Below are 24,624 nucleotides of genomic sequence, written 5' to 3'. Positions count from 1 at the left end.
ATCTACACTCAGCAGGTTTGCTCTGTTTGAGTGCCGGCGCTGCCTGCCAGTTGGAGAAGCATTGTCCTCCTGCTAATTGTGAATTCAGGTGCCGTAGCCAATCCTTGATACACACCTTCACCTCCACTCAATCCGAGCTGCAGATATGACTTCAAGAGAAATGCTGAAACAAATCTGTTTAATGCCAGCTACTCTGAGTCTGTCCTCCAGCATGCATACAAATGCAATATTTATCTTTAAGTTGTGCAAACCTTTGCAGTAATACTACATTTATTTGCACGTTAGAGAAAATAAAATAACATGCGCTGTGCAGCTTGGAGTGCAGAGCTGCTGAAGCATTAGTGGTACTGAATAATACTGGATATTCCAGCCATTATGGTTTAATCATTACTATTTCAATATTAATACAAAAACACCACTGTATATTTTGTAATATAGGCATTTTAACACATTTGTTGTTGTTATATATTATAGTACAGTACATTGTGCACGTTTTTACCTTTACTTCTTTTGTTTCTTATGTTTCGATTATTATGTTTCTTTTTATTGCACATTGTACTTGAATTTGTTCTTTGAAAAATGTGTAATAATATTTCATTTTATATTTTTTTTGCACAATATTTACTTTAACTTCTTATGTTTGTAAAAATATATGTATTCTTTTATTTATTTGAAATCTCATTTTATTCTTGAATGAAGCAACTTTCACAAAAACAAAGTTCCCCTGTGAAATGTAATGTTCTGATTCATATGATTGATTCTGCGTATGTAACATATTCTAATTATGCAAGGTCTCATTTTACTGAGTATAACGTTGACATCGTGCAAACTAAGAAGTACAGAACTTTCAGAAGAATAATCTGGAGAGCAGGTGATGTCTCCCTGAAAATTGGGGCAGAGGGGTTTTTGGAAAGAGGGGGGATTACAGTGATCCTTTCCCCTCTCATCTCTCCCCCTGGCAGCCAGCAGACAGCCAGGCAGGTTGGGGGGGGGGGGGGGGGGGATTCAGCTTCCCTCTGATCCACTGTTTTGCGCTGCACTTTATTAATGCTTCATTAGGGACAGGTAACTGTCAGCGCCATGCTGGCTTTACCTGATGCCCTTCCGCCACGATAACTGCAGCAGCCGGTGTGTGTGTGTGTGTGTGTGTGTGTGTGTGTGTGTGTGTGTGTGTGTGTGTGTGTGTTTGTGTATGTGTGTGTGTATGTGTGTGTGTGTGTATGTGCGTGGAGATTGTGAGCATTCACTTACTCCGCTGCACATTTGCAGGCAGCCATGGAGTTCAGATAAGTCTGTCAAGTGAGCTTGTGATATATATGCGTGAGTATCTGTGTGTGTGTGTGTGTGTGTGTGTGTGTGTGTGTGTGTGGGTGTGGGGTGCCTCCCGTTGTGCTGCTAGTGATAAGGGAGGGAGCAGGGGGTTGGAGCTAATCAAATGCAATGATGCGATGTGGGGGGACTTGGCAGTGTGTGTTCTAATCAAGAACCCACCCCCCAACCCCATCACCAGCAGATGCAGTTTATAGTAGCCTCAAGAATGTAAAGTAAAAAGAAGTGCGTCCATAGCACTATTTATTTTATGTTAAATAATTCACGCATTTAACGGCATTTATGCCATCTAAATCTAAAATACTTGACTGACAAGCAATGCAGAGCAAGTGAAATGCAGGAAGGCAACAACGAGCACTTCAAATGAATATGAGCGTGGTGGGGGTTTAAACGGAGACGAGGAAAGGCTTACAGTTGAGAGGTGGTGAAGGGGAGAAGTGTGTAGAAGTGAGATAAGGCTAAGGGTCAGAACGGGAGCAGGAAAGAGGCAGTATGGAATGGTAAGAAAATAAACAAGATTAACGGACTAGATCAATACACACCAAGATCTAAGAACTACATATGGATGAGGATGTGCAGCCCGACATCTAAACCAAGCGATGAAGAGCAGGAGGCAGGGACTGAGGGGAGGCCAAAAGACTAACAGTTTTCTACACCTCTCCAACATGCTGGGCGCACAAACACACACTTGTGCCCTTCAATTTCTCTACTGTGAGGCCAATGGCTGCGAGATGATTCTCTATGTTTGATGTAGTTCTTCAAAGAGCGCCATTGAACGGCAGCTGTTGCTCTTTTTTAAACACGTTTTGCTGTTTTACCCTTGAGAATGGAAAATGAAAAGCCCTCATCACTGTCCAGCCTGCTGGTGGTCTCACAGTAGTGTGTGTGTGTGTGTGTGTGTGTGTGTGTGTGTGTGTGTGTGTGTGTGTGTGTGTGTGTGTGTGTGTGTGTGTGTGTGTGTGTGTGTGTGTGTGTGTGTGTGTGTGTCTGTGACTGTGTGTGTGTGTGTGTGTGTGTGTGTGTGTGTGTGTGTGTGACTGTGAGTGTGTGTGTGTGTGACTGTGTGTGTGTGTGTGTGTGACTGTGAGTGTGTGTGTGTGTGTATGTGTGTGTGTGTGTGTGTGTGTGTGTGTGTGTGTGTGTGTGTGTGTGTGTGTGTGTGTGTGTGTGTGTGTGTGTGTGTGTGTGTGTGTGTGTGTGTGTGACTGTGAGTGTGAGTGTGTTTGCTGGCCGGATAGATTCCAACCAAAATGTCTGAGATATGGGCAATGCAAAACTGAAAAAATTGAATCACTGTACAGTAGTACAGTGATTACACATTTTTTTTATTAAAGATAAAGAGATAAATGACATGATAAGACACAGAGATGCTATTATTTAAGGTCTTATGATTCCAAAATAGACAATTTTATACCATAGCTGTCATTTTCCAGGCAGATATCTCTCGCTTGAAAGGTACAATAAAGCACAGGTGGTTTGCTTAAATGCAATGTATTGGGCTGCGTGTCAGCAAGAAGGCAGGACGGGTTTGAAATGGTCTGAATGTGACATTTATGACAACCACATACAGAGATGTATAGGTATTTTAAAGGACAACACACAGTTTAGCACAAAAAAAACACTTAACACTCTTAATTTAAACATCAGGGACACGTTTGGAGACATTTTCTTGGCAGGAAACTGAAAAGAACATGGACATCTTTTATCATGTGTGATGATCTAAAACTCAATCTCATTAGGATTAAACACTATCGGAAGGGATTTTCTTTTCTTTTCTTTATGCAGACGTATAGGCAGGGGTTAAATTGGGCCGGGGCTGTACGGGGCTAAGCCCCGGCACATAGGACGATGCTCTGACGTCATCACTCTGGCAAATTTGTCAAACTATATGTTAAAACTTTTTTCGTTCTTAATATAGACTATATTTACTGTAGGGTTGATATGTGTTGACTTTACTTTCAAATAGCAGATCTCTGTGACCGGATATAGTTTTTTGGCTTAGTGAACGTGTGTCTCTGCTCCGATCGGCTCCGAGACTCCGCTGCTCCTCCGTGCAGAGAGTCTGCAGCGGAGCCGCGGAACCACCCAACCCGTTCTGTAACACGGAGCCCGTTTCCTAAACCATGCTAAATGTATGTGTGTGTGCATACAGCTGAGTTATGATCGGTCATAATAACATCGAATTTGGTGATGATTCAATCGTTTACTGTGAAATGTACAGTTGGATATTTGTAAACATTTTTGTTTGTACATTAATAATTTAAGATGTAAATTAATTCCAATTTATTTGTAGTACTTTCTATTTTGATTGTGTCATTTGGTGGCATCAATGTGTGCATTTGATACACATAATGGAGCAGTTGCTTTAGGGCCTCATATACAGACCCCCCCCCCACACAAAGCCCCCCCACATATCAAATCCCAATGTAACCCCTGGCAACTACAGCTGGAGAGATCTGTCCTGGTCCTTTAGAACTTGTAAGTCTGGACAGGTTAAACAAATATCAAAATAAAGTTAAGTGTGCCAAAACAACAATTGAGAAGCTGAGGGTCTCTAGACTTATTAAAATGCTGTACATGAGGAAAGTGATCATGACATATTGTGTTGTACAATCAATCCAATGTCTAGCGACAAAGGTCCCATGATGACCACCCTGTAGAAACGTACTATAACTGACTTTATTTCAATCACGTAATCCACACAGGCAATCTAAAAGACATGTAAGATAAGTATAATAGAAAAAATCAGATTGACAGTCTATTTAACCTTGGAGCCTTCCTGTCACCTTAACGGCCTCTGGGAAAAAGCAAGTATTACGTATTGGAAAACTGTCAGTGCTTGTAGAGGTAGTCTCTCAGGCCTTTTGAAAGCAACAAAGAAGATCTTTTGCCTCATTTTCACGGCATGGTTTGGCTTGACTCGTCAGCCTGTAGCTTTTTTCTTTATACTGCAGATAGTGTAAGCAAGGTTCTAAGCGGATTTCCAAAGCCACATCTTGGGAAACTGCCTTGACATAATCCTTAATGGGAGTCCTTTCATTGGCAACCAAACAGAGCGATATCTGCACTTTTTAGAGTTAAGTGTTAGTCCTTGATTTTGCAGGCTGTCATTTTGGTTCTAGTAAACAAACTAATTGCAATAATAACGGTAGCTTGGCTAGTTAGAAAGGTGGGTTTTAATCTTGACCTAAATGGTACTAAAGAATTACCAGTTACTTTATTGAACTTTTGCTAATGGAAAACAAACGTTTTTTTTAGCACATTGTTCTTGTTCTACACCTTGTATCAAACACTAGTGAGATGAACCTTGTTAGACCCAGTTAGCAAATTTAGCACAACAGCAAACATTTACACTTAAAGGTAGGGTAGGTAAGTTTGAGAAAACGGTTCGAGATACACTTTTTGTTATATTCCATGGAATGCTCTTAACATCCCGATAGCAATGAATATCTGAAGTGCTTTGACAAAAAATCTATAAATAAAGTCATCTATGGAAGCCGTGGTACTGTAAAAAGCACGACCAATCATTTTAGCCGGCCCGGCTAAAGTAACTGGATGGCCTACCTGCCTGTCAGCCTTCCATCTGTGCACAAACTTATCTCATGCCCTCATTGGTCATGTGTGTGTTCGTGTGTGTTGGAGGAGGGGCTCTGTGAGGAAGTGGCAGATTTTCTCCAGTTGTGTATTTTCAAATTCTTGCGCACTCGAGCTGGTTTCTCCAGAATTACCTACCCCACCTTTAAGCTACAGTATGGCTCTATGGATGAAGCACTAACAGCAACAAGCAAGCCCTTTGGCTATAGTGTGCACAAACGTTAAAAAGCTGAATAAATCAAATGTGCAAAAACAGCTTTATATAACAAACAGAAAACACTAAGATGCTGTGATTTGGGGCATTTCATTGCTTTCATCAGAGGGCAATGCATTCAGAACGTCATCCTGGCTGTTGAAATAAGTACGTGGACTCATTGGGACTAAGTGGCACATATGCCACAAGTTCCCTTTCATTAGCTCCTGATTAACAGGAACCGGTGGTGGGGGGGGGGAGAAAAAATCAGCAGTGATGTGCAGCGAAGCGTTGGCTAATCACACTTGGCCTTTGCCATCAACATTTGCTAATGAGTGATGGCCGCTGGGCGCAATATGCTGTTCAGAGCTGCTGAAAAGTCAGTCACTGTACACAGTGTGTGATGGTCCTTGATACAAACACATTCACATCTGTATGAACACACACAATATCAACACATTGTCCTATAGACACACATTCATGAAGCTTCTTGACAGTCACATGCAAATACATGTCTTTTTAAAACAGTTTTCTGTCAAAAATAGTAGTTTTAAAAAAGATGTCCTAAAGTCAATTGTTCTCTATTGGGTCAGTGCTGCAAAATGAAAGATGTTTAGTTCTGAGACACAAAATTAAGATAATTTTCTATTTTTTTCCCAGGATCTCCCACTTTCTTTATGACGGCTAAGCAATTTACCTCTCTCTCAGCAATTCTAAAAACTGCATAAGAGACGCAATGTGGGAAGGGAATACCATGTTGTGATTAAACTGCTCACACAGTGGTTCGTGTCTGGGCTGTAAATGGTCAGAATCTGGTCAGGACTTTAACGTTTTCAATGATTTTCTCTGTAATAAACTAAAACAGCAGCAGCAATGTCAATGAAAACGTAATCAACACAAAAATACAAGAATGTATCTCTTGCAGAAAATGCAGAAAAACCACAGTAATGACTGCTTGGAACCGAAGATTGAGAATTAATTGAAAAAACAACAAACCCGCTGTTTGTCTACATTTGTCTCTCTCTGTCACACACACAGACATTTGCAATCAGATACAGTAAATGCCTCAAATCAGCAAGCCCATTTCAGCGATAAAAAAAAAACGTGCAATATACTATAGGACCTTGTTCAACATGAAAACAATTTAATTTCAGCTTTTTTGATAAGCCCGTCTGGGGAGAAAAACGTGTGTGTGTGTGTGTGTGTGTGTGTGTGTGTGTGTGTGTGTGTGTGTGTGTGTGTGTGTGTGTGTGTGTGTGTGTGTGCGCGCCTGTGTGTCTATTATTCTAATTGTATGGACAATTGTTAGGCCTAGGAGCGAGAAACAAACATATTCTAGGGAGAAATTAAGAGAATATTGGCCTGTCCTCACAATACACATAATGAAGATAATATGACAGAGAGTAAACAATAAACAAAGTAAATTGTTGTCAGGAAAAGTAAGTCAATTGGGCAGCATCACCAGTCAAGCCATTTGGATAAACACTATAAAACTAACCTTTTCAATTGACGGACAAATATACATTTAATGGTGTTTTGATTTTGTTATTCCACTTTGGACAGGATGTAGTGTTAAGAAGACGCAACACAGAGAGGAAGTGTTTAAATCAGGCGTGCTCCACTGACACGGACAAAAAGCAGAAAGCTCTAGGGTGTGAAAAGAGAAGCCATGGGAAATGTTTCGTGCAACCACTCGGTTTCCTCAACAAAAAAAAAGATTTACAGCCCTAAACAAGCAGTCATGAAACCTTAGGTTATGTACAGCTTTTATACGAAGGAAATAGTTTTCAGGGAGAAAAAAAACTATTTGAACAGCTAAATCGAATGTATAATAATGCTATCTAAATTTCATTGCAAAGTTATAATCATTAGGTTTCATCGTCATCACTCTTTATTGCCATAATCTTTTAAAAAATACCACCTATTTTTTATTATCACTGGGGAAAATGTCAACGTCACATTCAAATTGCTCATAGTACATGCTTGTATTGCGTTATTACAGTGCGTAATATGATCTCATTATGTTACCTGATGGCTGTCTTACAGATGTATTAAAGTCACTGTTAATGCAAACCAAACCCACTGACTCAGCTTTGCATTACAAGCTGGCTTTTAAAAAGCAGCAACAAGAAATCGAGTCTACAAATGAAAGCTTTAATGTAACATAGTCATTTTGGAGCTTTTTGCATTGCAGATAAGGACTTAAAAACTGTCACTCACAAGTCTCTTCATATTCTCTTCTTCTCAGGACTTCTCAGTCCTGGTGACATGATCTTAGTGTCAGATTGGTTTCTGTCTTTGTGTTTGTTCCCGCTTGTTTTGATTGTCCCTCCTGTCCTTATTAGTTTCACTGGTTCACAATTAGCCCTGAAACTACATGACCTCCTGTACACCTGCACCTTACCCCCTCATTAGTTCAGCTTCTATTTAAGGTCTGGTTTCCTGTTAAGTCGAGTTCTTGTTTGTTGTGAATTTGTAGTATGAAATGTTCTGTTCTGTGTGCCTTGTCTTGCCTGAGTTACACCTAAAACCTAATAAGTGTTCACATTTCGCCTGCCTTGAGGTCAACCTTGCCGTGACATCTGGTCCTGCAGAGTTTTCTCCTCCCACTCATTCACATTCTGACCGTGCTGTAAACAGTCTCTCATTAGATGGCTAACATGAATACCAGCAGGACTCTTGGTCCCGGTGACCCGGATCAATACCCACTGCTCTACTTCTTCATCGGGGCATTCAGACCAGACAATGCGATGTGATTCACTTTCCACACACACTTGACTATCCTAGCGTCTGAATATGTTAACACCAGAAGAAGTTAAAAGTTTTAGCATCGGGTTGCTCACTTTTAATCAGCGCCGGTGGAACTCACAATCAATCTCCCATTGAAAGCAAGGCGCTGCGTAAATTGCCCTTTGCTGCCACAATGTGAACACAGTGTTACTCCGGGGAGGGAGTGCAGTCGATGGAGTGGGGCTTTAATAAGTAGCAATGCAGGAGTGGTGCAAAGTACAGCGAGGAATATAGATGTTTATAAGATATTGAAATGTTATTGAAATTTCACAATCATGTTCAGCCCTGATATAAAGTTTCATCAAACTGGCCGTAGAATTATTGACCTCCTGAACTCTCGGAAGTGTCTTCACTTTCATATGATTATAGCATTTGTGTGGTTATAGTCCACATATTGGTTTCAATATGCAGTATTTTATTCTATAGTTCAGTATTTAAGTCTACATTCAGTTTTATCTCACTCTACTTTATATGTATATATTCCTGCATTTTACTTGCACCATTGGTGGCCGACCCGTGCCAATGCTTGCACCGGCCCGAAACGCGCTGCAGTTTCAAAACGATGCAAATAAAAAAACAGACACGACACAAGACACATGCAAATGAAGAAACATCTTCACCAACTTGACGGAACCTGCGCAGCGTTAACTAAAAGCGCTGCATAAACAACACATGTTAGCCACCGCACCATTGGGTTACCTGCACATTTTATTAATTTGTATACTGTATGTACAGTTGTTGGAGGGCTTAATATTTCATTGCTTTCAACTAATTGTTGTGCATTTGACCAAAATGAAATCTTAAATCTTATTTTTCAAATGTTTTGGGTGCTTCTCCGGTTACCTTGGCGACACACTTTACCTCACATTTACTATATTCAGTATTGATTGTCCTTCCTCCTTATCTTCCAACCATTTGGACGCAAACTTGCATTTCCCCAAAACGATGTTGTTTAACAACCGGCGTAAACGGGCCTTCGCGCGCTATCAAGCAGTGAGCGTGCGATGTCCTGTTCAGATGACGTCAAACCCAACGGGATGCCATAAATAAACTACACAGAATCACACTACACACCTACGCAATGATTACATTCAGGCAGACTGTAGAATACAACCTCTTTGGACCATTTATATACTTATTGAAAACAAGCTACAAAATGTAATACCTTGGAAAATGCCGTTTAATACTTTTTAATAGCCTTCATTTTCGCTAAATTGATTTATCAACTTGTAATACTTTTTAAGACCCCGCGGACAGTGGACACCCTGACATACTATATGAGCCAATACAATCATGAAAATATATCCTTTAATAATCCTGCTAATCACAGTTGTCACCATTCTGGTTCCACACAATAAAATAAAATATCTATTGTCTGCTGAGCTGGTAGTTATCGTCCCATTTTCAACAGTGCTGTGTTTTTATTATTTCCCCTCCTCTCTGTGCCTCCCAAAGTATGGAGTAACAAACAACAATGTATTATTCAGGAGAAGCCAAACGCATAAATACATTAAAAAGTCTCAAAACATAAACCCTTGTCTGGTATTAGCAGGTGTGTGTGTGTGTGTGTTTGTTTGTTTGTGTGTTGATCTCAGGGTGTGTGTACGTGCAGATAATTAGTATTTTGCCAGCAGGTTTTCGAGAGGTGAACGCTGCATAGAGAGATGAAGTAGAAGACAGGATTTGTCTTACAAGTATCAGAAGACACGGACGAGTGGAACAGCGAGTAAAGACGGATATAAAATTCAAGCAAAGCCCATTATCATCTCTTCCCTGTACATGTGTGTGTGTGTGTGTGTGTGTTGGTGTGTGTGTGTGTGTGTGTGTTTGTGTGTGTGTGTGTGTGTCTGTGTTCAAGGGCAATAACACGGATGTACTGTATATTTTCCAATCTATCTGTTTGCAAATTGCCCAGAGTGTGCTAGTATGTCACTAAGTAAGCCTCTGTATGTGTGTACACACACACACACACACACACACACACACACACACACACACACACACACACACACACACACACACACACACACACACACACACACACACACACACACACACACACACACACACACACACACACACACACACACACACACACACACACACACACACACACACACACACACACACACACACACACACACACACACACTCCGTCAGGTTCTGCATGTTATGGTTATGAATACCAAGCAAGAGTCACTGCCTCAGGGAAATGAAAGCATGAAAAGCGAGTTATTTACAATGACCTCTCGCCCTGTGTGTGTGCATGTGTTCAGCATTCACGCCCGAGGAATTTGATAACTGTGTGTGTAACTACTGATGAGAAAAGCAGCAAGAAACAGAAAGTGGAAGAGAAGGACTGAGAGAAAGTGAAAGAAACAGAAAAAATACTGTAAGAGATATTTTTAGTCTTACAGAGAAATAATGAGAGACATGAAGAAGAATGGTCAAAAGGAAGAGGAAGGAGGTGGGAAAGAGGAGGAAGGAAATGGAGGGTTGAAAAGGAAGATGAAGAGGTGGAGAAGGAAGGAAGAGCAGAAGGAAAAGAGAGAAGCACAAAGGAGAAAAGGAGGTGTGGAGGTAGAGATGACTCGCCGGTTAAGCTGTGCATAACTCTGTTATCTGCTCTGTCAAAGCCAAAAGTCATCGCCACCATCTACAGCTATAACCAGTGGTCCATTGTCACCGGGGCAACCGGGCGTGTCACACGGGTCACAACTGAGATCGGCAAAAGCATGATCAAAAGAAAAGTAGAGGAAAAGTGAGAAGAGGGGGTGGTAGGGGTATGTGAGGGTATAGGAGGAATAAACCAGGTTGGCCCACTCTGAATGGAGACTATTTTTCTTTCCCGAAACCTCACCTCCCAGCCAGATTTCGGCCTTACGAAGGGATAAATCAGGGCTTTACCCTTCCCAATCGGACACCATAACAGACACACACACCAGCACCAGACAAAAGCTAAGGCCGGATACGGCTTTAGATTCCCTGGAAAAATCCTGCAGAAAAACAAACATCTCAGCAAGGTGTTTTTCCACATAGTGTGCTTATATGATGGTGGTGGTAGGTGTCATATGATTCATTATTTTCATATTTATCAAAACATGTCCTGTATGGAAGTGTTAAAATATGCTATTCATTTATTCAGGTTGTCCATTTATCTGCTACTACCTAAATCAAACACTTTAATATGCAAATAAGACGTCCGGTAAAGCAATGCATTTGAGTTAATGCATGCAAAAACCACATTTGCACACAAAAAATAAATGGATAAAGTGTCATAAAATGTATTTATCCGCAAGTATATATAAGTGGAGGACAAAGAAATAAGGACCAATGAGCTTTAGCAATTTGATTTATAAAAACGTAATTGTTGCAGGGTTTCTGTTTACTTTGACACTAGAGACCATGCTTTTAAAATCTTAATCTTTTCACACACTAACAAGGTGCTTTGAGTTTCCAAAACATAACCATAACAATCTTAATCATGTTTTAGTTGCCCTTAGTGGATATTGGATGAAAAATCTAAATACAGACATTTTGCAGTTATGTTTAATAGTGTGTCATTGTGTTGATGGAAAAGCCAGCAATAAGGAAAGGTATTTGTAAATGGGAGATTGGTGTGTATAAGGCAAGTTTGATCCTTTTAAGTACAGAAACTAAGTTGAATCAGATCACTGTAATCTGAGTATCTGAAGCTGCACCATTTACGTTATGTTAGAGATGAAGAGCTTCACAATCACATCCACCGTGCATTAAGTCTGACTGCCTGCAGTATGTTAGCGCAGACAGAGCAGCAGGTGCGGAGTACTGATGCCTTTTCCCTTTCACTGTGAGGACACACAGTGCCGGAGAGATAAAGCCCTCTCTAAAGCACAGACAGAGAGTAGACTGATAGAGTAGGAGCCCTCCTTATGGCCAAGAACGAGCACACACACACACAGACAAAATCAATCTCCATTGATCACTCTCTCGAACCCAAGTCACCTCCCAACACTCCACTTCTTTCTGCATTACTTGATGCACTTCTTCAAGAAGAAAAAGGAAAAAGGTATATATATATAAAAAAAAAAGGTTCCACTAGAGTGGCCACACAAGATGAGTTCTGCAGCACTTCTGTGGCTCTCTCTGGGAGAGGGAGTGTATTTACCACTCTGCTCCAAGTTCAATATTAGGAGAGCCAACATGGTGCACGTTCCCCAGCCGATTGCAGCGTGTGCATGCCCGCACACACACACTATGCGCACACACACACCTCTTGTCTCTGAAGCAGAAACTGCTTCTCCTGGCTATTTCTCTCTCTTCCTCCGAGTTCCTTCTTTTCTTAACTGACTGCTTTTTCATCTCGCCTTGTGTTGTTAAAGACTCCTGCCAGGCCAATTTAAACGTGACTCCTCCTTTTAATTTCAATATTATCAGAGGCTATTATCTGCTCACCGCCTGCACAGCTTGACCGCTGGAGACGTAACCCCGCCCATCCTAAATCATCCATCTAGAACAAAAGGAAGATAATGAGGAAGCCGGCGCAGCGCTCGTTGGAACTATTAAGGGCGAGGTTATGTGGATATTAGAGCAGAGCACTGGGGGCAACTAAGTGCCCACGCTTCGGCGGCGAGCAGGCCGTTTTGTCCTGCCCTCAGGAGGGGACTTACACCGTTACCCTGGCACTTAAACGTTGTAATAGCCAATTCAATGTTATGAGTGAAGCGCTAAATGAATGTGTTAAAAGGGGGATTTTTTTCACCGTAATGGCAATCTGAGCTAAATTGAGCCGTGCAGTCAGAAGAGTGGGAATATAGGGGCATCTGTCAGGAGGGGGGGAAGTGGACAGGGGAAATCCCTGACTGCACAGGAAAACAAGTATGGGGATTAAAGTGGGACAAAGTCTTGCCAGGAAGTTGGTCTGTCGTCTGGGATGGATGTTTATAACTGGCAGTCAGGTTCCTAATTTGACTGTTTATCTTCCTTTTCTCTACAAATAAGCAAGACTGACCTGGAGGTTTGTTTTAAACCTGTATTATCGTGTGACAGCTCACGCTTCCTGCCTTAACTTAGCCTATCCCAAATATCAACAAATAACGTGGTGAGTACAATGACCAAAACAAGAAACAAGACCCAGGTTGTATGAAACCAGAACTGTCAAACTAAATATGATCAAAGATCATTAATTAACTAGGTAATGTAACACAACTAGGTAGTTGTGTAAGTTAGTGCCCACAAGTGTCAATTACAGGATAATGGCAAATGTAAAGATTTTGTTTGCATGTAGTGGAGAATAAGTTACATGAGCAAAAATGATCTAAATTCTAGCTAATCATTAGCCACCATAAGCTAATCGTCATACTAAAGCCAGTAAGGATATTCTGTCGCAGTCAAAATTAATTATTGAATAAGAGTTCCATTAACGCTTTGAGAATTCAACTTATCATTTGCAGGAGTAATGTGTTACTTCTTCTTTAAAAGTATGTTTTTACTTTAGGGTGAGCTCCTCTCTCCTGTTTGCAAAAACATAGCTTCACACTTAATACTAACAACTTGCTCTGTACGACTGCAGCCTCTAATCTGGGAGAAAAAAAACTATTTTGTGGCTTCGCTCCTGAGTAGATGTGAATTAGACATGACGGCTTTTCAGAACTGTAGTCAATTCATCTACCCCAATGAAAACCCACCATTCAAATCAAATGAGTCAAAAACGGCTCCGCACAAAAGCGCCGATCCAACCGCCCACACTATTCTTAGACTTAAAAGCTCTCTTGTTCTCTTGGCTCTCTCCTCCTCACACTTTTCCCCACTTCCCACTTCGCCTCTCTCATCCTCCATCAGCCCTGACAACACCATAATCTCAGCCGGGGTGACCTGTCCAGACCCTCTGGATGGGCTAAATGTATTGGCGGCTGAAAGAAAATGAGAACCTGTCAATCCACTTCCCCTGACCTCTTAACACCCTCACTCTCTGGCAGACATGTACTTATACCTTACTGGTACCTTCACCTCTACCTACAGTAACTGTATTTAAAGTATGAATGCAAACATCCATCAATCCCAGTGGCGAGCCGTCAGGGCCCTCTAGGCCCTCCGTAAGGGCCTAAGATATTCTAAAAAATAATATTTGAAAACATAAAAAAAAAAAGGTTTTTTTTAAATATATGTTTTAATATGTTTTTCTTGTTACATTTGTCATTAGTTTTACCAAAATAACTTGATTTAATTGTATTTAAAATAATATTTCCAAAGAAATAAATCCTTCGAATCTGCCTGTTCAGTTTCTGTTGGAATGTGAAGGGTTAAATGCCGTCTCTGCGAGTTATGTGAAGACGGGAGAGCTTGTTGGTCCCTCTGTACATTCACAGAGGGCCAGCTATAGTAACTCAATGAGAGAGTAATGTCAAATGACAGTACAATTGACCAATCATATCTTCCCTCTAAATGGGCGGGCTTTATTTTCGCGGACTTTATGACAAGTTCCGCCCGCTGTGAGGTCTATGCAAGTGTTGCAGTGACGCGTCCTAAAACCCGGAAGTAAGCTTCGCTCGTATTCCCTCGACAGAAAGCAATGGGATTTCTCCATAGGATTTTGGAAAATAGCTCGAAATAAGGTCTGTGGAAAACGAACCTGTTAGATAAATGCACGTTTTGTTCAGCCGGATAATATCCACATGTCTACCCTACTTTTATTATTTTCGAATCATAAATCTAAACGATAGATTTATGATCGATAGATTTATGATTGATAGATTTATGATTGATATATTTATAATTAGCATAAGTTCGTTCATGATGGCTCACTTCAGTGATAGTGACATCGTTGCGAAATTATTAACCGAGTCATTTTCAAGATTGAGTTACAATGATAAACTGGAGTGGCAAAGGATCAGCTGTATGACGCAAGTGCTTCATCCAAAAGGACAGGAGGATGGACTTTGTGTTTAAGTGATTTGATCATCAAAGTTAGGCCTAAGTCATTTTCAATGCGGGTCGCCGTGCCGACTTAATTCATTTGTAATTGTTACTTGGCTGTGGGTGCCCTGTCATGATAGGTGTTTATATAAATGGTGTTGTTCTGTGTGGTAGAGGGTCGCTGTCATTGATGCGTTTTGCACCCCAGGCAGTTGTTTTGATATTCCGCTGAAGTATACGCTGTGACGTAATATCTCTTCTTTTTTTTCTCGAGGGAAGGGGGGTCAGAGGGCCTAGGTATAAAAGGCACGGCTCGCCAGTGATCAATCCAGAAATACACATATGTACAAAGAAAAGTCTGCAGAAGAATCCGGAACCACAGTTTACTGTGGCTGAATCATTCGTTGCGCTATACAGTATGGGAAGCTTTCAACAGGCTGTGCAATAGAGGTAAAGGTAAATATACTGACAGGTGGCTCCTTCTTTACAGTGACTGTTCATTGCAACATACAAAGCATCATCCGCATGTTGGAAGAATGGGCAGAACTATCATGAAGGGAATTTATGGATGCTTTCTGGTGTCTCTTAAAAGTAAAAATGTAATATCTTGATTTCCATTTATTAAAAGTATTGGTGCCCAAGAGCTAAGACTTCAAGGTCACATACATCACTGCTTGAAAGATAAATAATGGATACATCTCTGATATCTGAGTAGATCCACAGATAAAAGGATGACTTTAACCTTTATGAATACCGTCTTAAATCTAAAAGGGTACTCAGAGAGCGCAGATCTCAGGAAAGGCCATTTCCGTAAGTGACAAATAGTTGATTTATCAGAACCGTGATTTGCTTTCCCCAAAAATGTAATGGATTCTTTAAAGGCAGTTGTGTTTAAATGTTATCGGTCGAAAACAAAATAACTAATGCTACTACTTTGTAAACCATGCATTCATTGCTGTTTTAACCTTGCAATCCAACTTTTTACTTAAAAAACTAAACTACGTTATACTACTAAAGAGCTCTGTGTTTTTTTATAAAAACACTCAGAATGAATGGTTACATGAACAAGCTGCCCTACAATTTGTGTTGGACTTGTTCCAGATGTGACATTATAAAGGAGAAAGTCTCTGTTCTTGTAGTGAGCATGTAGTTATAATCACAAGTATCACAAATTATTATGTTTTACACTATTTTCTTCCTGCCTGCTGTTGTGTATAGCTGTAATTATGGAGCCTCTGATGGCCTTAACCCTCCATAAACCATCATTACAGCACTCACACTACTCTCTCTCGCTGGATTTATTCTACTGCTGCTCACCTGTTCTCTCGCCCCAGCCTCCCCCTTGTTCAGTAAATGTTTCACATCTCATTCCTCTGTCGACATTATTCCCTCCCTACCTCTCCAGATGCTTCCCTGCAGAACTCTCTGTCCCCCCTGTCCCCTCGCTGTCCTTTATATCGCTTTATTCCTCCCTTCCCATGGTGAGCAGTCACCCAGCTTGTTATTAGTGCCAGGTCCAAGCCGGCACTGTAATCAGACCCCTGGAATTAGCATTGTGCCCACAATAGCAGGCAGGCACGACGCTGAAACAACTCTATAGTTATTATTGAGGCTGATGCTATGTTTCGGGTTTGGCAGGAGCCTGCTGCTTCCCTCAGAGCCCTGAATCCTAATGGGCTTTGCTAAAAAGAGGCAACGAGAGGTGCAGCAGAAGTGTAGTCACATACTAAGTTGCTCCCGATGGCATACCTGAGTTGCTCCCGATGGCATGGCCAACGGTGTGCGAATGTGTATGCATGTTAGTGCATGTCCTAACATACACTGCTCTGTATGAATGGGTGTGAATGGGTGAACGACATGTAGTATGTAAAGCGCTTTGAGGGGTCTTAAAGACTGGATAAAGCGCTATATAAGTACAGTCCATTTACCATTTACCATTTACCATTTACTAGAGGCTGAGGGATAACAAAAAAATCCCCTGGATGGCTACCAATGGGAATTTTGAGTGGCACAGGTGGCGATTAAGCACTGGGAACGCAGCCATATTGGAAAGACAATAGACTGGACATAATGAGGACGTGTTTTATTATTGTGGGATAAAGATAGGAAGGCAAAGCCTGTTGTATAAGGACAGGGTGTAATAGAAATCCATTTACCTGACAATAACAGGCTAGAGACTAGCCACGTTGTGCCTGCTGAATTAACCATGCTAGCTCTCTGTCCCAGAGATCAAAACATGCTAAGTCATGTGTCTATTATTCTAACATTGGCATTCACTGTGCTTTAAGCAATGTATTCACCTACACTTCACAGCGGTTTCATGGAGAGTGTCAGTATCGTTTCAGATTGTGCTCTGTTGAGATATATATAGAATATAGATTTAGTGAACTCTCTGGATTTGAGCTTTTCTGGATCAAAAGCACCATATTGATATCCAAAACACTTCAGGCGCTGTATATACACTGTTAAAATGTCTAATGGCTAGTAATCAAGAGTTACTTACAGCAGGGACCCTTGCGCAGAACCTTGATGCGTCTCTGGGCGTTGCACTGGGCTTTCTCCAGTTCGCACTCATTGGAGTAGGTGGACGAATCAGAGCCGCAGACAGGTGCCACCAACGATGGACAGTCCGCTTTCTTGCAAACGCAGTCAGCTTTGGATGGGTCAGTCTGGTCACGCTCACATACGGCGCCGAAGCCACACAACATCCCTCTGCAGCCTGCCAGACAGGAAGAAAAAAAAAGGTGTTAGGATTGATACAAGAACATCTGATGCTATGAACTCATTTCAAGGTCAGTTACAGAAGCTCTTAGCTGTCTGACCATAAAACCTACACAATGCACAGTTCACTTTTCAACGCAAAGAAAATGTATGGCATGTCTGTACAGATCCATTTTGATATAAGTCGGCCATTGGGGTCATGTGCAGAACCCTACACAGGTCAGCCACACAAATGCATCAGCGATTCAAGGTGGCACAGGGTGGAATTGGGCCTGCTGAGGCTACTGAAGGGTTTAGAAAAGCTTCAATGTTAAAAAGAAAATTAGAAATGTCCACAACATTTAAAATACATTTACAGAAAGCCCAGCAGGGTGATGCACAGTATTTTGGACGATTCATTTCCATCTTTTGAAGAGGCAGTGAAACATCAGTAATCGACCGTCCAGAAAAAAATGGTATGGGCGGCAACAAGAAGGCAAACCAAGGTGAGCCAAACACTTCTGAGTCAAGCAACAACAACTCTCAAGACTTTGAAATTCCCACTGATTCCTCTGCTTAGACCAAGTGAGAAACAGCACTGTAAACTTTGTCATTGGCTGCTGAATGCGCAAAGCAAACAGGGAGTACCTGTGTGCGCATGTGCTCGTGATGTTTGTACATAACATCAATTTAGGGAGTAATTCACCCGTGTTGTGGCAGCTACAGCTGCTGTGGCTCTGTGCCCACTTTGAGGGCTGCTGGGTATCCAGCTGGTGAGATGTCCTTGCCTCAGGGGCGTACAAAGACACGGAAAGCTCTCACAGGTAGCCAACCTGATTGGAAATCAATGGACGAAAGAACATAAAAATCCATTTTTATAAAAAAACTACTCTTGGCTGGAGGGGTGAACACTGCTGAGGATATACATGTCCAACATTCACAAGGCTACATCACAGTTTTTCTTATCAGTGGCTCCCAGGCCAAGACTAAATGCAAGGCGGCATGTCCACTTGGGCTCGCTGGCAGGTGTTCTTTGCGGTACTGGATAGGCAGATAGACAATCTGGCAGACACACATACATACACACAAACACACACAAACTCTTTGTGTGCAGCTTGGACAACTGGTCCAGCATCTGCCCAAAGCATCTAATTCTGTCTCTCCCCTCACACTGAAGCACAGTGTCTAAAAGTGTGTGCCTGTGTGTGCGGAGTGACAGGTGAGGAGGCTGTTTTTGACTTGCCCACTGTTCCCTGTGGGAGAGTGCCTGACAGCTACCTGAGCTCACTCTCTTTTGTACCAGGGGGGAAAAGAAGCAAGTGTGTGTGTGTACGTGAGAAGCTATCCATGAATGCATCCGTATTCCTGACAGCATGTGTGTGTCTGAGAAGTGTAGGCATTAGGTGTCTCGCATACACACACGCAGCCAGGTGCTAGCATGAAGGACTTGTCATGACTGGCCTGCTGCTCAGCCATCACGTCTCAACATGGGCTGTGTTTGCATCTGTGTAAGCAAGTGTCAGCGTGTGGCTCCGAGGCGAAGCCATGCGAGCAAAGTGACAAGAGGTGAAATTCAATCGGACTGTGTCAGATGGGTACAAGAGAGATTGAGGGCTTCTGATGGTATGCCAGAGGAGAAAAAAAACAGAGAGCAGGATTGCGGCTGACCAAACAACAATCTCTCTGTGCTTTAAATGTATCAATTTAATTACTTAACAATACATGTGTTCATACCGGTACAGTCATGAGGCAAGATGGTTGAAAATGGTTATTACAAATAATACTGGCTGTAAACACTCAGTGAACCTGGAGAGTAAAGACCACGAATGCCAGCAGCAGATTGTAACCAGGTCTCTTCTGCTATGTTTTCCTACAAGAAAATCTCACTCTAGCCTCGAGCTTTGCTGACTGATAGAGCCCTCAGCTCTGGTGTCAGTCTTTTGTCTAAGGGAAAGTATCAAGTGCAGGCCTTGGAATGAGTGAACACACTGAATAGTTATGTAGTTATTTTCAGGGACAATCCTACAGGTATCCAAGAAAAGATACATTTCAAACCTCAGATTCAGAAGAAAAACTAAGAAACTCTTGGTAGTCAACATTAATATACCCCATTGCTCAAAATAGAGGCACATTCAAAAGCATATGAGGATACTGAGGCTTTTCACATGTAATATTGTATCAAGGGATACTGGCTTTCTGCCTATGTTACTAACCAATATTGTTTTTTTTACAATGCAAGTGATGTTGACATATATTTTGGCTAGGTAGAGTTAGTGTTCCTTGTTTATTTAGTGATAAAAAATATGTCTCTTAGTCTTTAATGAAAATAGGTATTAAGCCAGCACAGTTGCTAATTGCTATATGGTCAACTGAACTAGCTAAAACGTTGCCTCTGACTCATGGTCTTTCATTGTTAATACTTTCGTTAATTACTTTGCCACCTTGATGTAAAACATAATGAAAGAGCTGTCCAAACACGGCAGCACACTCATTCCAATAAAACTACTTAACCTAGAAAAATCCCCCCCCATCCCCATTAATTTAGCTGCTTGTGCCATATTAGCATATTACACAGACAAATAACAAAAGAATGGTGCTGGCTTTTCAATGTTCATAAAGTTGCCGATTCAATAACGCTACAAAAGGACCATAAAATTGAATGTACAACTCTAAAAATCAGTCTCCACAGAAATGGAACAGTATCATGTATCAGCTACATGGAAGTAGTAGTCTTTGCAGGTCCAATGTGCAAGACACTGACAGCATCAGTTTTCCCTAGATGTACCTAAACAATTGGCTTGGGAGTATGTCAGACAAAATGGTTTGAGTTTCGATGTATTTTATTCCCAGAAAATGTTTTGATTAATTTTACAGCCATAGCTTTTGTGATAAATCCACATGGCAAGACCTTTTTGTACGTCCCAGGGTGCTGCGTATCCAGTAACTGTTGCTATAGAGCCAAGATCCAGCACTGTTCCTTGGGGTGTGCTTTACACCCATTGGTTCATGGCTAGCCTGTAAGAAGTCTTGGAGCTTCGGACATTTAAAAAAATCCCAAAAATGATTGAGATAAGCGGTTTTATAGAAAGATTCCATATTGTCCCTTAAATGGTTACAATTTAACCTGTTAGACCCCAAGCCTGTTTTTCAGGTCTCAGGCTCGAAAATGACATTTCCAGTAGGGCTGTGCGATTATGGCAAAAATCATAATCACGATTATTTGGTCAATAATTGATATCACGATTATTTTGACGATTATTCATTGACCATTTATTGAACTTTAAAACAAATAATATTTTACCAATAAACAAGATCAATAAATTTGTTGGAGCGCACTTCCAAAACCATACTAAACATATATTAATATGATAAATAAAAATAAATTAGACCAAAATAAATGAAATCAAATATGTTGCAGTGCACTGTCACAACCTACTGAAAACTCCTTAACATATAGCCAACATTTTGGAAAAACATATTCAACATATTCCACTCAGTTAAACGTTGAAGGCTGGCCAACCGTCATGGTCCAGAAGTAACAGGAAATAAATGTTGAACTACAATTTAAGACCAAATAAAAATGTTTAGGCCACCATGGCAAATGCTGGTAGGGCTGCTCATGTCATCTCTTAAAGATTTTTTGCAAGAAATACCAGCCTGTTTACATGGTCTGGTTTCAGAGATGAGCGCAGGCAGGTGACAATATTGCCACCTGTACTGAAGACCCTCTCTGAAGAGGAACTTGTGGCAGTGCTGCCACATATGACACAGGAAAAAAAGAAAAGACTCTGAAGAACCCTTTCTTTGCCATTATATAAAAATAGTGTTGCTACAAAAGTATAAATTAGGCTTACTAATAAGACAACTCAGATCTGAAGCTACACAGTAATCTGCTGCAGCAACAGTGCAATAAAAAAGACAACATTAATAGAATCAAACCCATTTTTTGTTGCATTTTATTAGAGTATAAAAATAAATGCCTTTAAAATAGGATGCAAGCAACACTAGTTTCTGAACTGATAGACTATAATCAATTTAAACAGAACAGATCTTAATGTTTGCATTCTTATACCATTTTGTACAATAATTATCATGAATAAATTCAAACAAACTAAAACTTACAGCAGATTAATAACGGTATCTAAATTGAGTTTTTATTATATCAAAAACCTGTTGAAATGCTGCTGTTATTTTTACTGTCCCACAAAAGCGCGTCGCAGCCTCCAGGAAAGCTTCTTTCATAACTTCGCCGTCTTCGAAAGACTTCATGTGTTTCGCAAGAACGTGACTGACACGATAAGATGCTCTGGTAGCAGCCTTGCTCTTGTTGTTGGGCCTGGTGGAAATGGACTGCTGTGCATTTAGCTGTGCTCTCAGGCCCCTCCCCTTTTGGGAGCGTAGGGCAGAATTAGGAGGGAATTCCGTCTCGGAGCGTTTGTGCACTGTTTTGAAATGCCGCTCCTAAATTACCCTTCTTCGATAAAGCCACGCTCGCATTGCAGATGAGACAGATGGACTTTGAATTGGAATAGATACAAAAATAATGATCCTCCCACTTGGAGTGAAAATTATATATTTTGGGCTTTTTTGCTTCTGCCATAATTGCGGTCTTGTGTGTGTCACTCCTGTTGACCATCCATGCTGTTGACACGGACAACGTCAGCGAACTAGTGCACTGCTCACCAGCCACGCCCGGACACATGGGGTGAGGCCGGCCAATCACAAAGCTTTGATGCGTTCAAGTGCATTATTCTGGCACGGGAACATTATGTTACAGGACATTAACGATAAAACAGAATATTGTTGTTCTATTTTTAGACACATCTCGCGATCGACTGGGAATCTCCCCGCGACCCTTCTTTTTAACTAGTTGCTGCTCTTGTTCTGACATCTTCGCTTGCGCTGAACACTCACAACACATGTCACTCCCACATGGCCGAGTGGGCTTTTAGGGAGGGGCGAAAGCGCACCCAGCAAAATAATCGTATTTTGTCAATTATGCTGTTTTCCTAATCGTCGCAAGCCATAATCGTAATCGCGATTAAAATACGATTAATTGCACAGCCCTAATTTCCAGAACAAATGACCATAACTACACTTCTAAAAGGGGAAAATTAATAATCTTTTTTCTCAAAGTAATGATAAGCCTGTGAGTTGGATGTAGAAAAGTCAGAATCAATATAGATGTTTTTGATTTTAAAGAAAATTCAGATTGAACATAGTAAAAAACTGTAAATTATAGTGTCCGTCCAAAAATTATTTTTTACTTATAGTGAAAACTACCCTTGGATGATGGGTTAGTAGATTAAAAGCGTTAGGAATCCAAAGTACAACATATAATAAGTACCCTGTATCAAGATTGATGCGAAACAAGTGACATTTGACCTTTTTAGAGAGGTTTAGCAAATAAAACTCCACCTCCGGGGTGATTTGGGTGGAAATGAGCGTTTTTACCGTTTCTCTGGAACCCATTGGTCGATTTTGGTGATTGACATCTCTTCGTGACCGTTAGAGCCAATATAATCGAAGGGGAGTTTTCACATAGACACCAACGTTAACACAAAAAGGTGGGGGCTTTGCGCATGTAGTTTTGCATAAGAGTGAAGCTACAGTATCTCTCGCTCTGACATCTGGAAACGGAAAAGCAGGGTTTATTGCTTATGGATTATCAGAAATCATTTCAAAGTGACACAGACACATTGGATTAACCTATGGATTAACTTCAGCAGCGTTTTTATCGTTTTAATGCCATTGAAGACCAGTTTTGACCAGACAACGACACAGGTAAGCCATGTTAGCGTTTTTAGCTACCTAGCGCCATATGTTTTGATGTCTATTTTTGTTTAGAAAGTCGCAAGTTCTTATCATAGAGGGATAATGTATGTACCAAACGATTCTGTGTCTTCTCACGATGCGAATCGATGGGTTGGATGTGCAGAAAAGATAATAAGGGTTTTATGAGTGAGTTTCTGTGCAGTAATCTGTTAGCATTTTTCGCTCGTTGTTAATTCGGAGGCTCAGCGTTAGCATTGTGGGTTTAAAAAAAAAAAAAGATCAGTTAGCTGAGTTTTTTCCCGTTACATGGACATAACACATTCATAGTTTATTACATCTTAAGAAGCCCTCGGAGACTTTTGCTTGTAGATGTCGTGATTTCGGCCCCTTCGGCGGGTCCGTGGGGTTTAAGAGGGAAGGGCTCCAGCATTTAGACAATGAGTTCAATTACATTTTCCTTAGTATTATTGTGACAGTGTACATAGGTACAATATACTTAGGCCAGTGTGCGAAATACGGGGGGGTCCGGGGGAGCTCGACCCCCCTGATTAACACCTGAGCCCCCCTGAAAGCCTCAACAGCAAGATTTGAGGGGGGTCTCAAATTATAATATGTATTTGTTACTTGCAAAGGTCACTAGGGTTTGGTACCGAGAACCGGTTCCGGTTCGGAACCGGTTCCAACATTTAGATTCCAACGGCATCATTTAGAAATGTGAATTTCGGTTCCGCTTTTCGATGCCTGAGGAAATGTTTCTCGCTGCTCTCCGTAGCCTACGGTATGACTGCGGCGGGGCGGGAAATGTAGCGTTGTACCTACACTTCCTACAGCGTAACCATGTTCGCCTAGGGCGACAGATCTGTGGAGGCGCTGCGCTGACAGCTCTGGGAGGGGAAACACATTTTTTGACCGTTGGTGCTCATCCTAATGTTCGGCCTTGATGTAACAACATTCATAATTAAGTAAATGTAACACTCTTTTCATCCCGGTTACACTTTTCATTTGCCCTGTAGGATGGGCGCTGTAAGTGATGAAAATGGGGGATGTTGGCTTATCTGGCACCCGCAGCTCACAGCCAAAGTGCGAGTGAGCGAGCAAGGGAGAGAGGGAGGGTGCACCCGTACGCGCGCTGTTGTTATTAGCATCTGGTGCTAGCTGCTCTAACGGAAGAAGAAGATGTTTAATAATGTGGAGGAGAGTCCTCTCCAGTCAGACTGAGAGGCTGATGACTACAGCTCAGTGAGGTAAAGGACTCTGAGTGTTTAGATAGTTCACTTTAGTCTAAGTTATCTCAGTGGGTCTCAAACGTTTTGATCACAATTTATGTAAACACATATTTCCAAGGCACT

The 24,624-nt window shown here is 41.3% G+C and overlaps 1 protein-coding gene across 1 annotated transcript in view; it reads right to left on the bottom strand.

The window, feature by feature from the left end:
• agrn (agrin) overlaps nt 1-24,624 on the bottom strand; it is a 269,713-nt gene that overhangs the window by 91,512 nt on the left and 153,577 nt on the right. The window contains 1 exon segment of the mRNA XM_034196403.1: nt 17,304-17,519. Within this exon segment, the coding sequence (XP_034052294.1) occupies nt 17,304-17,519 (216 nt within the window).

The sequence above is a fragment of the Gymnodraco acuticeps genome, unplaced genomic scaffold (assembly GCF_902827175.1).
Source record: "Gymnodraco acuticeps unplaced genomic scaffold, fGymAcu1.1, whole genome shotgun sequence".
NCBI classification, from domain to species: domain Eukaryota; kingdom Metazoa; phylum Chordata; class Actinopteri; order Perciformes; family Bathydraconidae; genus Gymnodraco; species Gymnodraco acuticeps.
Note: the sequence above shows the minus strand (reverse complement) of the source record. Positions and strands in the feature narration are given on the sequence as shown.